The following is an 18,542-nucleotide window of genomic DNA, read 5'->3' on the forward strand; positions in this document are numbered from 1 at the left end:
AAGGGGAGGAAGGAAAGGAAGAAGACAGAAAGGGAGAGAAAGAGAGAAGGAAATGGGTGGAGAGGAAGAAACTTCTTTATTAGGAAAGGATGGACATGTTCTGTATTTTATAAACTCTCCAATTTATATATGGCAATCTCACTAGAAAAACTAATTGTGGAGTGAAGTTTGGTACAAAGCCAGTGTGGCCCAATGGCTCAAAACAGACAAGCTGTAACGATGCTTCGCTAATTACTACACTCAGTGACAGAGACGCCCAAGACCGCACGGTAGGCTCTGAAGCACCCAAGCTACCAAAGTAGCATAAGGTCAATTGAGGGTACTTGCTCTCACTAAGTGAATTGAACCCCATGCTAAGTCATGAGAAGCCCACACATTTGAAGCTGCGTCATTCATGCTTATGCCTATACTAGTTACGAGATAACTGAAGAAGTAGCCAAGCATCTGCCAGAATGCGAAGCAAAAGGAAAGGGGACAATTAAGAAAGCGCTGATGTTTATTTGACAACTGAACTCCTGGGCCATCCAGTACTTTATGTAAAGTCCCAGGGTGGGGGGACACCTTTGAGTAATAGGTGATATTTGTAAATTCCCCAATGGAAGGGGACTACGGTCCACCATGTTCCTTGAAAGACTTTGAATGTCAAGTGCAGAGCTGCCCAAAAGAAGAGAGGCGAGTATCAGACACTTTTCACCTCTCTCTCTCAGCACCAGTGTAGATCCTTTATTTTTCTTTCCAATAAAGAGATGGTTGGTGCTCACAGACACCAGGTAAGATCCATTCCACTAGATGTCCAGTGTGGCCAGGCTATGGATGCAAGTGAAAGGGGATTCCAGGCAACATTTGAGGGTTGGTTAGTCTTTAGGCACGGTTCTTCTTCTCCCGACCTTCTTTTTGCTTGAAATACATTTACCAGCTTTTGGAAGATTGGTCATTAGACCACTGACATTTTCCTTCCCTTTCCAACCGAAATCCCTGCCATTTGGTAAAAGCACATTTTTTTTTTTTTCCAGAAAGGCGACAGGAGCCTTGCCAAGCAAGCTCCCTATGTTTCTTGGTTTTTAACACTGTAAGCGGTGTTAAGCATTACATTTTCAGATACTCAGGGATCGCACTGCATCAGCTCCCTGAATTGCAGATGTCACAGAATGCTACTCTCCTCCTGGATCGAAGAAGAAGAAGGCACCTCCAAGACCACCTCTGGAATGACAGTGGCAGAGAGTCCCCTGGTTTAGACCAGATGCTGATTAGCAAGTTAATGAAATGTCTTCTGGCCAGTTCGAGTTCTGGACATTGTTACGTGATTGTGCTACTCTGAGGGTTAACCTCAGGTGTCATCTGGAAAAATGTTCTATAAAACGTGTATAGAGGCACTTCGGTTAAACACGTTATGCTAATAAATATCACTTTCTCCCTCCACCACCTGTAATGATATTTTTCATTATCATCTGTGGGTTCAATACTGCAAATATCTAGGCTCAGTTCTTAGAGAACATTGTCTTATAAATGCAAATCTAACGCTATAGCATTTCTTCATCATCCAAACGCCACCAACCCTCTCATTTCCCACAAATGCTGAGCACCAATTAGGTATACTACCATGCAAGAACTCGACTACTTCTCACTATATAACAGCAAAGTCTTTCTTCAACAATCTCTTCCAGATGGAACATATTCTTTGGTTTAATTTAAAATTAAATAAGCAAATAAAACAAGGACACCATAATTCAAATCCAAACTAGTCAGTTACTTCCCTCTCTCTTTCCTTCCATTCCCTCCCATGTAGTAGAAGAGGTGAATTATGGGTTGAGCTATCCCTGGTCATACTTCTGTGCCGTCTTCGCCTGTTAGAAAACTTGTCGTAATGAACAGTGTGTTTATCATCCTTTCAGACTAGCAATTAAACCGTCCTCGTAATAAACTGTTAGGCAATGAATAAATGATGTGATAATTGCACCTTCAAGGTTCAGACTAACATAGCAACAATAGACTCCTCTTAAACTTCTGACGGAGTCTGTAGCACCTCTGAATAGATTTGTCTCCATTGTGTGGAGAAAATCCCTAAATGTGAAGTACATCCCTGGCAGTCCATCGCTGGCTCTGAGTATGTTGCCTTTTGGGCAAGAAGAAAGATGCGGTCTGTGGTCTGAATTTGTTCTGTGACGCATGAAAGAGTAGACAGAATTCAAATCCAAGTTCAGTAGTCCGGTCAGGTCCTCTGAGCAGCTTCGTAGCAGAAGTCCCCAAAGCTCTGCTGTTTACGGAAGCATTTGGGTTTCTATCGTCTTTCCGAGGCACTTGAGGAAAAGGCTGAATCCACCTGTGGTCATCAAACCTCTGAGCTGTCGTTGTGGTGGCTCTGTGGGGGCATCATGGGCTTGCTGCTGCCCGAGCCCTTCAGGGCGTCCTTTCTCCTGGCGCCCTTCTTGTTCTTGCACATCGTCACTGTGATGGCGGCAAGGCAGAGGGTGAGTAACCCCACAGCGATGCCTCCCACCACCGTGACCAGGCTGACCTCAGAGCTGGGAGGGTTGAGCTCCCGGGGGAGGACGCCATCAGGAGGAACTCTCCCTTGGGGGATCTGCTTCTTGCTGGTGTGGTCCAGGGCGACGTGCTGGATGTTTGTTCCCCGGTTGTTTTCAGCACCTATTTCCCAGGCCAGCGGTGGTGGGCTCCTCATCTCCCTCTTCTTCCGGCCTTTGGTACCTGCCCGGGGCTTCCCTGAACTCACCAAGGAGTGGCGCTGGTACTCCACGCTTCTTTTGCCAATACCTCGATTGGCGTTGTCTCTCGATCTTACTGTGTAGATGGTGTGTATGTACCACTCTCGGCCCAGAGCCACCTAGAAAACACAGCTCTGTTTGTTAGAAAATTAAATACCATACCAACCTACTGCATGACTATTGCAAGAGAAGTTAATGGCAGAGACAACAACTGATAATAGACTTTAGTCTGCAAAAGGAATCTACTATTTCAAAAAAAAATTTTTAATGTTTATTTATTCTTGAGAGAGAGAGAGAGATCTGATGAATGCGAGCAGGGGAGGGACAGAGAGAGAGGGAGGGAGGCATAGAATGCCAAGCAGTCTCCAGGCTCTGAGCTGTCAGCACAGAGCCCGACATGGGGCTTGAACCCAAGAACCGTGAGATCATGACCTGAGCTTTAGTCAGATGTTTATCTGACTGAGCCACCCAGGCACCCTGGAATCTACTGACTATTTTTGCACATATAGTACGTACAAGGCTTTGTGTAGAGCACTCTAAAATATTTTGTGCAACTCTTGAGGGAGGGTGTGCCGGTAAGTATTTGGTCATCTGTGACTTGCAGCCATTGAATGTCAGAGCTGTAAAGAGCTTTAAATATCACACAGCTTAACTTATTCATCTCAACAATGAGTAAACAAGAATGCACAGCAGTAACTTGCTCGTGTCCCTCAACTAGTTAGTGGCAGAGGCAGGACTAGAACTCAGACCTTCTGACCCTCGGGACTCTCGTCTGATTTGTCTTGCTGCATATTTACACACAAGACCGTAGAAGAGGTCAGTTTTTCTGCTTTCCCAGGGCCTGTGAAAAGAAGGGATTTTCTGATGGTTTTTTGAAACTTTCAGGATTTATTTATTTATTTATTAAAAAAAATTTTTTTTTTAACGTTTTATTTATTTTTGAGACAGGGAGAGACAGAGCATGGACAGGGGAGGGTCAGAGAGAGGGAGACACAGAATCTGAAACAGGCTCCAGGCTCTGAGCTGTCAGCACAGAGCCCGACACGGGGCTCGAGCTCACGGACCTCGAGATCATGACTTGAGCCAAAGTCGGAGGCTTAACCGACTGAGCCACCCAGGCGCCCCAAAACTTTCAGGATTTAGAAGGGGTCAAATGCTTTGAGTGTTAACAGTAAAAATAATTTTAAAAAAGTACTCAGAACAACAAATAATACTTCCTTAAGATTCTTCCTTTAGGGTTGAATAAAGATAATGTGTTTCTGCAGCCCATCCTGTCTGGACAATTTTCAGTAAATTTTCTAAAAGGTGTACTTGCTCCCCCAAGGATTCACAGTGGGAACACATCTCTGAATTTTTCTCAATTGTCTGCTCAGTGTTACGGTCATGTGGGTCTCTTTACCATCTACCTCTAGGTTAGGACATCCTGTCCTAGTTTATAAAGTCTTTGGGAGTGGAGATTTATGAGCAGCACCCACTTGTTTTTTGGAATCCAGCGTTTCATACAAGATCACTCTAATAAAGATGGTCATGGAAAGTCGAGAGGAAGGAAGTTTTGAAGAAGAAAAGCAGAGTTCCCAACCATCAGACTTAGATTTATATTCTGGGCTGAATGAGGGTCTTCTTTACACATGGACCTAAAGTAATGGTGAGGCATTAATAAAAATAACAATGAGAGTTTACAGAATGCCCACCATGTGCTCAATATGGTCCTGTGGGGCTTACCTACCTTACCTTATTCAATGTTACTATGACTTCTGCAATATTACTGTCACTGCCATTTAATAGAAGACATCTGGGGCATTCTGATATTAAGTAACCTGAATGTCCTCGTGGAGCTGTTGTAAGTGGCTTGTTACTGGCCCACCTGAAAGAGTGCTGTTGAGTCGACTTTAAACCCATCGGATCCAGGCTGATTCACTAAGAGAACAGCTTCAGGGTCATCCACTGCTAGTCTGGCATTAAACAGGACATTTCCAAAACTGGTGGCTTGTGTCTCTGGCTGAGCTTTGTCCTTTAAGCAACAAGAGAATGAGGAGTGCTGTAGCTAATGACAACTTTTGCAAGTACAGAGTGTTTCTTTCGTTTCGTTTTGTGCCAGTATAAGTAGAAAATGTCAGCATTTGGTTTCATTTGAAAAGATGCTATTGTTTTTAAACATCAGGCAAAAACACTTGACTTTGAGTGTCTACCTAGTTCACTGTTTGGGTCAAAGCACTTACCACAATTTTAAATCTATACAGGAGCGAAGGAGAATCAGCTAAGCAGCCATATTCTGCATTCGTGGGACTATATTTGGGAACATAGCCATCAGCTCCAGTGCACAGGAACACCTTCTCAATGCTGCAGTAAAAGGAATCACCTAGATTCTGGACAGGATCTACCATGACTCGACCATAAATTATATCACCTGAAACAGAGACGTGGCAATGTTATTTCTGTTACATGGTAAAATGTGTCTATGTGACACCGCAAATAATTTGTGACAGGAATGCCACCAGAGGGCATTTCCTTCTTTTCCTAATCTGGCATCGAATATTGGAAGACCTTCAGGATCTCACACGCTCCCAGGCTAACACCACTTTGAGAACTGACTACATGTGACTGAAGATTTATTGACCCTCCCGTGCTCGGCCGGTAGCAGGAAGAACCTCCAGGCTTGGCCTATGGTTTAATATTCATAATATTCCACTGTGGCTAAAGCCTGCTTTAGATAAACAAATTACTTGCCAAGACGCAGACTAATAAAGTCTATAAAAAAGGAACATCGATAAAAAGCTGGGTTAGCTTTATCTGATTTTGAAAGAGAGTTTAGGGAAATTCCCTGGTATTCAATCTTCTTTTTCACAGCTAATACTGAACTCCTGCCATGCGTGTTAGGCATTTTGCTAGGTGTTAGAAAGACATCACTGAACAAGACAGCTATAACACTTGCCCATGAGGCATTTATAATCTCAAGTAGCTGTAGGATTTGAGTCTACGCACCTTGAGAAAAGACCGAAGAAAACAAACCTAGATTTGTTCCAGAAGTCACTTAGGTAAGGGACATAGAAATAAATTCTTTATTTCCCCAGAAGAAAAACCGTCCAATAACACACATACAATTTCAGTGGCCCTACCCCATCCCTGTCAGAGTGGCAAAGACCCAGTGATATTCTCATAACCATAGCAGGGGTTACAATTTCCCCTCTCAAACATGACCCCAAGAGAGCAAAGCCCAACAGATGCAATGGCAAACAGAGCAGGTGTCCCCGTTGTGAAATGATACCTTCTGCAAAGGCGACATCACTCTCTTGCCCAAATCCCATGGATCCATCAGACAACCAGAGACTCTTCTTGGAGAGTAGGTACATTTGGGTGTTCAAGCTAAACTCAGCTGCTACCGGGTCGCTGACCTGAAACCAAGCGTAAAAGCCCTTTTACGTGTTGTTGATTGTTCTGGTGGTGCATAAATACATTATTCACACACACACACACACACACACACACATGCACACACACAGCTGTGTACATGGACCTGTGGAGTCCTAAAGCCTGCACTGCGATTTTCACACCCAACCAAACTAATGAAGGTAATTATAACACTGGCTCTGTCTTTCTTGAGAAGGCAGACCTGGTGAAGTGAAATTTTTTGGCTGGGACTAAATAGCACTGCTTGAGTTCTTTTCCATTGGTGTAACAGGGTATATCAAGGTCAGTGGAAGGCCAGCTCTTAATAGAAGTTCTTGGACAAAAAGTGCCATCACCTGTCTTTTAATATATAATGGCAGTTAGGCCCTTTGAGGTGGCATGAACTATAGGATATTTACTTTCCTTGAAGATCAAGAATAAGATAAAGAAGTGCAGAAGAACTCTTGGGAAAATTCTCAGATCTCAAGGCAGCAAACTCCAGGAGGAGACAAGATCACATAAGAGAAACAAAAACAAAAAACAAACAAAAAAACCCCTTCTATACTTTTTAAAAAATTTTAATGTTGATTTATTTTTGAGAGAGAGAGAGAGAGAGAGAGAGAGATGGAGAGGGAAAGCTTGTGCGAGTGGGGGAGGGGCAGAGAGAGAGGGAGACAGAGAATTAGAAGCAGACCCCAATCTGTCAGTCCGGAGCCTGAAGTGGGTCTTGAACTCACAAACGGTGAAATCATGACCTGAGCTGAAGTCGGACCCTCAACCGACTGAGCCACCCAGGTGCCCCAACCCTTGCATACTCTTCAACTATGAGTTGTATATCCTGAACCAATGCCAGATAAAGGGCAGTTCTTTCCTCTTTCCTTCCTTTCTTGCTTCCTTCTTGTCTGACTTCCTTTTTTCTTAGCATGTGAGAATTAAAGTCATTGGGTGACTTTATTTATTTATTTTTACTGAGAAGACCGTGACCCTAATAAAATGGGATTCTGTAAGTCAGGGGAAAATAACTCCAAGAGACACACCTGTTGGAACCGTATGTCAAGGTCAAAGGTGACAGGCTCTCTGGGGTTGCAAGTGACTGGCAGGCGGTACTCTTGATTCGATGGAATGGTGCATGGCAGCAGCTTTACGGTGTAGGTCCCCGAATAGTCACGCACCTTTGAGGAGAAGAGAGGACGTTTATGTTCTTCATGTAAGAATCTGAGGTGGAGGCCAACCGTAAGAGATTCTTAAATACAGAGAACAAACAGGGTTGATGGGGGGGTGGTGCGGGGGAGAGGGGAAAATGGGTGATGGGCATTGAGGAAGCCACTCGTTGGGATGAGCCCCGGGTATTGTATGGAAGCGACGAACCATGGGAATCTACCCCCCAAACCAAGAGCACGCTGTACACACTGTATGTTAGCCAACTTGACAATAAACTACATTAAAAAAAAAAAGAATCTGAGGTGTAATCAAAGGCAGCATAAAAGCAAACTTAAGTAAGAGCCTGAGTCACTTACGGCAAAGTCAGAGACAAAGCTCCATTGCTGTACTGGCTGGTTATAGGTGGGTTCACTCCTTATGAGGCGCAGGGAAAAGGTCAAGCCTGGATGGTCAGCCGACATGATCATTGAGCTCGTGAAGGATGCTAGAAAAGTGCCATTATAATAATGGTATAGTAGTTAAAAGAGTACATAACACATTAGAGTTTTCAAAGTAACTTATCTCACATTGCTTGCTTTTAACACCAAGCCTTCAAAGTCACAGTGTTGGTATAATTGTCCTCATTTTGTCCCCGAGAAACCGGGCTGAGACTGATTATGGTGACTCTCCCAAGATCACACAGCTGGGATGTGTGCCCTCTGATTCCTAATTCAGTGCCTTTTCCACTTTATAATTCTATCAAGAGATACTTGTGCAGATAATTGTGCTCCAACAGTTCAGGGCTACTTTCCAGGGAGAGGCAGCAGGGCAATAAAAGCTGATGTGAATGCATTTATTGTGCACCGGGGCTATGAGCTGAGTTTTTGTCTATTAGCATCCACACAGCCGGGAAAACCCAATTTATAAGTGGAATCTAATTTTACTTAGATTGTCTGTAATTGTGTCTAAACAAAGATTCAGTTTATTAGAAAGGTAGACATGTGGAAGGGACCTGTAAAGACCAAGAAATTTTATTTTCCAGAACTGTCAATTATAATAAAGCAAAATGAGTCTTTTTGGGTCTGTTTTTCTTGCGGCTCAGTCTCATAAAACTACAATGAACCCTCTTTCTCTTCTGAATTTCAGCCCTATTCTCTCCTTTGGTTAGAGCTCAAACCCAGAAAAAGGAAGGAAGGAGAAGACAGTAAGTGAACTATTTTCCCCTTCCAATCTGACAACAGTTGTCAAAGGGACAATACGCAAAACCAATTTAGTGATATGGAGAATCAAATAAAAAAAGATGTCTAATGAAGTGTCCTTTATAAAAAAAAAAAAAAAAAGCCTGGACATAAGACTTCAGTGACTGCCTCCTCGTTGATATTCAAACCACAATCTGCTGTCACAGTTAGTAAAATGACATAGCCAATCCTTATTAAAGATAATTAGTTACCATGTCTGAAATGTAAGAATCACACTGAAGTGCCACTTCTGCCTCTGTTACAAAGGTTTCTTACAGTGTCTAGAAAATAATTGTGAACGGAGAAGGGCTCGCCGAACAAATGACCTAAAATTCCACTTCTCATACAACAGAATTGAAGCAGAGAAGGGGATTGTTGTTGCTAGGCTCTTTATCCAAGACAGACTCCACCAAAAATGAACTCAGAATTTTCTTTTAAATTTACTTTAACCCTTTTGCGTTTTCTCCAAAAATCTACGTACATAATGATGACTATGTAGCTGATGAGAGGGAGCTGAGCAATTCTCAGGCACCCTGCAGGTAAGTCACAGTGATAATTCATTTGAAAGGAGGGTTAGAGACCTCCCGGGGAAGCATGCTGAAACACGGCACTTGTGGGTGTGGGAAGTCTGTATCCTGCTGTCTAGGGCATGCCTGTTAGTGGATTACAGGGCTTACCCGGGTGGGAGAGTACAAACAAGCCGTGGAACTGAGCCTCCGTCTTGAAGTTCACGACCAAGCGCCCCTCTTCGCCGATGCGCATGCTGGTGGGATAGAGAGAACCTACATGGGGAGAGTGTGCAAGAATGGAAATATGGGTGACCTGGGACTTCTGATGGGCAGGATTTCTTCCAAATTTGAAGTCAGAACGGTCTCATCTTTAAACATTCTAGCCAAGGGGTGCTATCGGAAGAATTCTGAGTGGTAAGAGACGCAAAAGTATTTTGTTTTGTTTTGTTTTCTGACAAGAAAAGATGTCTAGAAGGGAGGCAAAATAGAATCAGGGGACGTGAGAGAGGTCACGATGAAATATACAGATTGATTATAATAGGCCAAGATTTTTCCCCCCCCTAAAAGCATTAGTCTACATAAATGAAGCTGTAAATTGAGGGACACAGTAAAATTGTGAAATGTTGAAGATTTGGACACAGAAGTGGGTTTGTGTTCTCCAGAATGATTCCGAATTTTACGGGCCTAATAAAAACTCTGGAGCTTTTCCAAGACTGTTAGCAGTGTGACCAAAGTTGGTTCCAGATAGAAGAAGGAAACTCCTGGGTGGCTCAGTCAGTTGAGGTCGTTTGTTCCAGATACTGAGACTTCGGCTTAGGTCATGATCTCATGGTCCTTGAGTTCGAGGCCCGCATCAGGCTCTGTGCCGACAGCTCAGAAACCTAGAGCCTACTTCAGATTCTGTGTCTCCTCTCTCTGCCCCTCCCTGGCTCACACTGTCTCTCTCTCTCTCTCTCTCTCTCAAAAATAAAATAAAAACATTAAAAAATTTTTTTCTAAAAGGAAAGAAGGAAACATGAGATCCTCATGTAATACTTGAGAACCCTTGCATGGATCCACATTAAAATTTACTTAAATATACATTTTCTAAGGCAAAATACAGAATTAAAACATGAAAATGTAAAATAATCTGGAATGACCACTCAGGGTGCACATATTACCTATCACATAGCTTTAAGGCGATTTTACTGTGCTTAAGATAGCAAATTTTGATGCACTGTCAATAGTATTTTCCTCCTGGCTCATAGTAAGTAATGCAGGCATGATGCTCAGATAGTCATGGAACCAGAATAGCATCATGGGCCTGAAAAGAAACAGTACTCATCCTACTAATAGATAATTAGCTTTATGCTTGTGGACTCTGAATTATACTTCTGACGTGGAGACTGAAACAAAGATTTGCAGATGCTTATGGGCTCAGGAGGTAGTTGTACTTACTACACTGTTCCAAAACATTTAGCTAAAATATCATAGAATAATAGAATTTTAAAATAAAAAGAATACTGGAAGTCTAGTTTATCTTTCAGAAGAAACTGAGTGCCACAAAGGTTAAGGAGTATGTTCAAGATCACACAGCTAGTTAGTTGGGGAGCCAGAACGAGGATCCAAGATATCTCTCCTCCCTCCCTCCCTTCCTTCCTTCCTTCCTTCCTTCCCCTCTCTTCCTCCCTCCCTCCCTCCCTCCATCTTTCTTTCTTTCTCTTTCTTTTCTTTCTTTTTCTTTCTTTCTTTCTTTCTTTCTTTCTTTCTTTCTTTCTTTTTCTTCCTTCCTTCCTTCCTTCCTTCCTTCCTTCCTTCCCCTCTCTTCCTCCCTCCCTCCCTCCATCTTTCTTTCTTTCTTTTTCTTTCCTTTCTTTCTTTTTCTTTTCTTTTCTTTCTTTCTTTCTTTCTTTCTTTCTTTCTTTCTTTCTTTCTTCTTTCTTTCTTCTTCTTCTCCATGCCCCACATGGAGCCCAACAAGGGCTTGAACTTACAACCCTGAGATCAAGACCTGAGTTGAGATCAAGAGTCAGACACGTAAACAACTGAGCCACCCAGGCACTCCCTGAGCCAAGAGGTGCCATTTCTTATGTTCAACTGGAACTTCCTCTATGCATTTTCTAGAATCTAGGAAACATGTTGACTGTAAAATGAACTGTAAGGATTAAATATCCATGAAATATATATGTTATATTTAGCAGGCACATATTATGCAAAATTTGGAGGATTGATATGATTTAGTTTTTCCATGACGAAATAATCTTAAAATATTTAATATAAAGTATGTTGAAGGTCACTTCCATTAGTTTAAGCTATAGTAAAAATTCCTCTTAAGTAATTCAAATGGGTAAGAAAACAAGTGTTCCAAATTATTAACCCACCTTGGAGTTCCGCTTCTGGTGGGCTGCCGATTCCATCATTCCACAAGATGGCAGTGTCATACACAAAAGTCAGACGGAGCTCTGACTTCAAGTCAAAATGTTGCCAGCCTCCTACCCCAACAGGAGAATGGAACACGTAGGAAACATACAGAGGCACTCGAAGGGTCACATAGGACTGTACTAGATTTAGGACCTGAAACAATAAAATTGTACCTATCAACATGATTCAAGGTTAATTAGAGGAGTCTAATTTTGTACAAGCTGTTGTCTCCACTCAGCTAAAGATTTTTAGTAGCCACTGACGAAAGGAAGTGACAACATTTACACTACTGTCCCCTCACTTAATTATGGAGCAATTAAATAGTTGTTACTACAGTACCTTCCTTTGCAACAAAGGATATGCGGCAGAAATCTTGAAGGTGAATTCCATTGTTTTGAGCATATTATGCCTACACAGTCTTTTCTGTTTTATAACAGCTTTATTAAGATACAGTACACACACCATGTAATTCACCTATTAAAGTGGACAAACCCACAGTATTTAATATATTCAGGGAGAGGTGGAATTTTCAACACAGTCAATTTTAGGACATTTTCATCACCTCCAAAGGGAATCCCAAACCCATTAGAAGTCATTCTTTTATTCCCTCCTCCTCCAAATCTCTGGCAGCCACTAGCCCTATTTTCTGTCTCTATGTATTTGTCAATCCTGGACTTTTCATATAAGTGGAATCATAACAATATGCGGTCTTTTGTGACAGGTTTCTTTCACTTATGTTTCCAAGGTGCATCCATGTCGCTGCACATGTCAATACTTTTATTTCTGAATAGCCTACCATTTTATGCATAAGCCACAAATATTTAGGTGTTCATCAGTTGACGGTCATCTAGGTTACTTCCTGTTTTGAGTTATTATGAATAATACTGCTGTAAGATACTATTAAATTACTACATAAAGGAAGATAAAATAAAGCAGGAAAGACCTAGAAGCAAATATGTTTAGTAATGACATGTAACACTTAATATGTCTCAAAAATAATTGGTTGAGATGAAGTGAACTGCTTGGAATTTTACACTTTCCTTCTTCAGGTATTTTGCAGGTGGGCTAGGACTAATACAGGATAAACTAATATTTATTTATTGAGCCCCTAGGTTCACAATAAAAGCCATTTAATACTTTTAATCTCCCTCATAATTATATTTATATGTATGTGTGGATGGTTGGATGGATAGATGCTTGGATGGATGGATGGATGAGTCACTGGACGGATGGATTGATGATGCATAGAAAAAGAGAGAGAGGAAAGTTAAGGCTCAAAGGAATACATTTCTCACAGAATTCTTTAAGCCTCCTCAGTGGCCCCTGCCATTACTGGAGCCCAGCCTTTGACCTGTGCTTTTCTACTCTATCACACCTCATCACATTCCAAACAAAGCTGAGGGCGGTCCTAAGATCACCTAACCAACGTTATCATACTTCAGTCTCAAAACAGCTTTGCAGAATAGCCGGGCAAATATCCTCTTCTACACAAGAGGAAACAGACTTCAGTCAGATCATACTCTTGAGAAGTTCCAGCTGGGCTTTCTGATACCACTCTTATTCTCCTTCCACGATGAATGGCAACAGGGATCATAGACATGTGTTGGTGAATAATATGAATCATGAGAGCAATACTTTATCACTTTATCATAGACTAAAAAATAAACTCCTTAAATCACAAAAATGATGACCTGAATTGCCAGCGAAAATATGTAAAAAGGAAACCATCATCCAAGCAAATGATTTGATTCCTAGCTGTGTAGTGGCTAGCATTCCCCATCATCTAGCCCGGCCTGCAGAAGAGGGGCCTTGCAACCAGAGTCCTTTGAGATTGTTTTTGTGAAGTGTCGATATCATTGCAGTTAATGAGAACTGGATCTTGCAGTGCAATTTTAATACTCAGTGTAAAGGAGAGTGATTAAGTCAATGATGTATATTCCACTGGAAGTTAAGATTAATATTTCATCCTGTGATTTTAATAAACTTTTAAAAATTAGGCTTTAGGCATGAGTTTCCAATTAAACTTTCTAGGTGCTAATCATTTTTGTCAATGTTATGTATCAAATGTTACTATCTTGGAGAGAACTACTCGCATTCACTTCCTACGAATAAGTTACTTGGCACAAAGCTCTCTAACTTTATTTTCTTTCATTGGTTCTTGTGGTAACTTAGAGTTTGGCCCTTTCTGGACATGGAATCAGCATCTGACTGCCTTTTCTTGCTCATCACGGCCAGGTCTTCTGTGTCTGCTTAGAACCGCTGTCTGGAGTAACGGGAGCCAATGGAACAGTGTCAATCACCCACGTCACCTCCTGTTCATTCCAGAAAAACTGAAGAATGCAATGGGGTCAATTTGACTTCTGGACGTCATCTTAATGAGTACTTAATTTTCTTTCTGCCTGTATGACAGGGCTTTTTAAAGTGTTTATTTATATTAGAAGAAATACATCTGGTACATGCTCTTCAAGCAACTGTAACTTGACATAGGAGTTTATGGGTCTTTCCAGATGTTTTGAGTTTTTTCAACAAAATGAAATGATACTTTAACTTCCATATTTGAAGGGAAAATATAAAATGCAAATTCTCTGGAAAAGGTAACACTGATATCAATTTCCACCACCACTACAAAGTGGCTAATAATGGGCAGCAAGTATATATTTGGGGAGGTATTGTCAGCTGAAGGGACAAAGGAATTTCTGCTGGGCCATCAGATGGGTAGGAGAGGGAAATAACAGGAAAGAAGATGAATACTCTAAAAGAAAAATTATACTCAGAATGCTGTCTAAGGTGGGAACTAGAGTTGGGGTAAATCACAGTAGATTTAATTGTTCACTTATCTGGGGGGTGCCTGGGTGACTCAGTCGGTTAAACACCTGACTCTTGATTTCAGCTCAAGTCACGATCTCATGGTTTGTGGTGGGTTCGAGACCCATATTGGGTTCTGCACTGATGGCACAGAGCATGCTTGGGATTCTCTCTCTTTTTCTCTCTGCCTCTCCCCTGCGCGCACATACTCTCTCTCTCAAACAAAAAATTAAATAAACAAACATAAATAAAAAAAAATCTTCACTTATTGGGGCATACAGCTTAAGCCATCCAACTTACACATTGCCTTATTGAAGTAGGCAGTATATATACGCACTGCTTCTTATAGAAGTTGGCAGTATAGGGGCGCCTGGGTGGCTCAGTCGGTTGGGCGACCGACTTCGGCTCAGGTCATGATCTTGCAGTCCGTGAGTTCGAGCCCTGCATTGGGCTCTGTGCTGACAGCTCGGAGCTTGGAGCATGTTTCAGATTCTGTGTCTCCCTCTCTCTCTGACCCTACCCCGTTCATGCTCTGTCTCTCTCTGTCTCAAAAATAAATAAACGTAAAAAAAAAAAAAAAAAGAAGTTGGCAGTATATATTGTATTAACAAAACCTATCTAGATTTACTTTGTTCTTTTACTCAAGCAAGACTATATTCTACATGTGTTGAAATTAAGCCACGAAGAAGTCAATTGGCTTGCCCAAGATTATTCAGCACAATCAGCACGAACATTCAAGTATCCAGACCAGCACTATTCAATAAAAATATAATGTGAGCCACACATGTAATTTAAAATTTTCTAGTAGCCATACTTCAAAAAGTAAAGGGAGGGGCACCTGGGTGGCCCAGTGGGTTAAGCATCCAACTTTGGCCCAGGTCATGATCTCACGGTTCATGAATTCAAGCCCCACATAGGGCTCTGAACTGACAGCTCAGAGCCTGGAGCCTGCTTCGGATTCCGTGTCTCCCACTCTCTCTGCCCCTCCCCTGCTCACACTCTGTCTCTCTCTCAAAAATAAACATTAAGAAAAAAAGTAAAGAGAAACATGCTAAACTAACTTTAAGAATAGTTTACTTAGTCCAGTCTATCAAATATATTACATTTTAATATGTAGTCAATAAAAATTTATTTATTTATTTATTTATTTATTTATTTATTTAAGATAGAGAGTATGTGTGTGTACATGGCAGGGGGGCAGTGGGGAGAGGCAGAGGGAGAGAGAGAATTCCAAGCAGGCTCATGCTGTCAGTACAGAGCCCAACACAGGGCTCGATCTCAATGACCATGAGATCATGACCTGAATCAAAACCAAGAGTTGGATGCTTAACCATGTGAGCCACCCAGGCACCTCATGGTTTCTTTGGTTTTTTTAAAGTGAGAGTAATGTTAGTTCTGTGGAAAGCTGGGAAACTAAAAGCATCTAAAAAGAAAAATCTTGTTCATTAGTCTGTTATCATTGTGCACAGCCAAATTTTCTAGTTCTCTCCAATATACACACACATTTTTAATAGTAGCAATGTAATATTATTTATACTACCTTGTATATTGCTTTTTAACTTAATGTTGTTAGCATTTTCTCATGACAAGGAAAATTCTTCAGGTACATGACTTTTGATAGCTATATAATATTTTTACCTTGTGGGTAACCATAACTATTCTATTATTGGTCATTTAGGTAATTTCTAATTCTATCATTGTAAATATTCCATAAAGTTATCCTAAATATTAAGGAATCTGTGGACCAGTATTGACCCTACCTCATTCCAGGGTCTCCCTTATGCATCTCTGATCTCATAAGACTTTAGAAAGTCTTGTATGTGGACACAAGCGTAGGCCTCTTTCTTCCAAGTGTTCCTGGATGTGTAGACTGCTAATACTACTAATCCCTTGGCTAAAGATTCTAACTTGTTAAAACAATGATCTCCCCTGGGTAGCTAAATACATGCTTTATTGAGACTTTAAGCTATTGAGATCAATAAGCCTTCTTTACACATTCACAAACACCACCATCTTGATGATGTAGACATATTTCTGGTAACAAAAGGAGCAATAGAAAGAAATTTCAATCCGTGGGAAATCCATACTAGTGGTAGTCAGATAACATTCTAACAATTCTACTTCAATTTTTAATCTTTGAAATAAGCACAAACCACATATCCCACACAAAGGTGGGTAGATACAAGATTGTAAAATATTTTAAATGATCATTGTTTTCAACCTGTGTGGTTTAATTAAAAGACCTTGGGTAGGGGAGCCCGGGTGGCTCAGTCAGTCAAGTGTCAGACTCTTGGTTTTGGCTCAGATCATGATCTCATGGTTTTGCGAGTTTGAGCCCCGCATTGGGCTCTGTGCTGATGGTGTGGAGCCTGCTTGGGATTCTCTCTCTCTCTCTCTCTCTCTCTCTGCCCCTCCTCCACTCACACTGTCTCTATCTCTCTCAAAAATAAATGAATAAACTTTAAAAATGAAAAAAAAAGACGTTGGGTAAATAGTCTAATCAGTGCTTGCCAATATGGTAACCACTAGCCATGTGTGGCTACTGACCATTCAAAATGAGTCTAGTCAGAATTGAGATGTGTTGTGCATGCAAAATACACACCAGACTTCAAAGACAGTAGCAAAAAAAAGTAAAATATCTCGTTAAATATAATTTTAGAGGGGTGCCTAGGTGGCTTAGGCAGTTAAGCATCCAACTCTTGATTTTGGCTCAGGTCATGATCTCACAGTTGTGAGCTAAGTTTTGGATTTGTATAACTTTATCAGCAGGGAGCATAGACATAACTGGCATGCATTCTCATGACCATGGTTGGGCAGCATTTTGGTCCCAAGCACAGAGAAGTACATTTGCCTTTCTTGCAATTATATATGGGACCACATCCATTCCTGTCATTCACCCAATCAAATGGCATTTAATTCACTCAATTAAATGTCCAGATAAGAATCATGATGTGGTTAACAGCACAGGTTTACAAGTGAATTGAATTTGGGCCATTATTTGAATTCTCTTTGCTTCAGCCTTCTTATCTCTAATAAGGGGGAAAAATTCATATTTGTTTCATAATGTGAGGACAGAATTTGTGGAAATATGTATTTAGAAGAATGGCGGGCACAGAGTAGACATTAAATAATTGTTAGCTATTGCTATTATTATCGTTATTGTTATCGTTAGTACAATCATTAGGTATTTTCTCTTTTTCTCCAGAACTCAAAAGTAATGGGGAAAATTAGGGAAATATCTCAAAGAGCTACTATATTTCTTCTACTTTATATTTTCCTCTTCCTCACCTATATTTAAGTAATGTGTGTGTTGGGGGGAGGTGGGGAGAAGTAAAAGTTTAAGCCTAAGGAAGAAAGTAGGGGAAATGGGGATGAACATCTCTGAGCTCCCCTCTAAGAGAGTGATCAACATGTCTTATTAGATTGTATTAATGTTTAGTTTATACTGAGGCTTTTAAAATTTTATAACAAGATCCTGAAATTTCAATGATTTATACTGAATCTGGTCATCTCTATTTATGTTGATTGTGAGGGTGATACTATTAGATTTATTTTCAACAATTCTAAAGCAAAAAAACAAAAACAAAAAGCTTCTAAGAAGAAACTCCTATACGCATCTGGGCATCTTAGGAAGGTAATGCAAACCAGTTAAGAATTGGATGAGATAATTCTTATATTCCTAGTGTTAGGTACCAGAAGCCTTTCAGGGAGGTAAATCTTAACTTCAGCCTCCGGTTGCTAGCTTTCACCTAACGGAGCAGAACCACTGACAGCTGAACTATAGAAGCAGGGCAGTGGCTTTTCTGCCTGGCAGTGGTGATAGGAAGGAAAAAGCACTGAAGTTAAAAAATTAAATAGAGGAACTGTGATTTAAACACACACACACACACACACACACACACACAGCAAAGTATAGTCAATTTAGCTGAGCATTTTATGGTAAGATTTGGCTAGAGCTATGAACACATTAGAGGGACAGAATTTGCATTCAAAATGGCCTTGGGGCGAAGCGTATGACTTCAGGTCATGATCTCACAGTTCTGCATTGGATTTTGTGCTGATAGCCAGAGTCTGGAGCCTACTTTGGATTCTGTGTCTCCCTCTCTCTCTGCCCCTCCCCTGCTTGTGCTCTCTCTCTAAAATAAATAAATATTAAAAAAAATAATGTCCTTGAGACACTGAAGAAGTGGGCAGATGTAATAGGATAGGACTTCAGCGAGCAAGTGCAAGGTTTTCACTAGAGAAGGCTGTCTGGGTTGCAGATATATAGGATCAAAAAATGCTGCCACTTTGCAGGAAAGATGGAAAACATTCTTGAGGGTGAAAATAAACTATAGCCT

General features: G+C 41.0%; 1 protein-coding gene across 2 annotated transcripts in view; it reads right to left on the bottom strand.

Annotated features, from left to right (window-relative positions):
• Positions 1-482: 482 nt before the first annotated feature.
• FREM2 (FRAS1 related extracellular matrix 2) overlaps positions 483-18,542 on the bottom strand; it is a 168,481-nt gene continuing 150,421 nt past the window's right edge. Inside the window, exons 17-24 of one of the 2 annotated variants that reach the window (XM_078434122.2) lie at positions 11,358-11,550; positions 9,166-9,270; positions 7,628-7,755; positions 7,148-7,282; positions 5,989-6,115; positions 4,943-5,130; positions 4,588-4,734; positions 483-2,842 (exon numbers count right to left, since the gene is read on the bottom strand). In XM_078434122.2, the coding sequence (XP_078290248.2) occupies positions 2,330-2,842; positions 4,588-4,734; positions 4,943-5,130; positions 5,989-6,115; positions 7,148-7,282; positions 7,628-7,755; positions 9,166-9,270; positions 11,358-11,550 (1,536 nt within the window). In that variant the 3' untranslated portion in view covers positions 483-2,329. Of the gene's footprint in view, positions 2,843-2,871; positions 3,565-4,587; positions 4,735-4,942; positions 5,131-5,988; positions 6,116-7,147; positions 7,283-7,627; positions 7,756-9,165; positions 9,271-11,357; positions 11,551-18,542 lie in introns of those variants that run through there. The other variant, XM_078434125.2, reaches the window with a different exon arrangement.

Source organism: Panthera onca, chromosome A1, assembly GCF_046562875.1.
Source record: "Panthera onca isolate mPanOnc1 chromosome A1, mPanOnc1 haplotype 2, whole genome shotgun sequence".
Lineage (NCBI taxonomy): Eukaryota > Metazoa > Chordata > Mammalia > Carnivora > Felidae > Panthera > Panthera onca.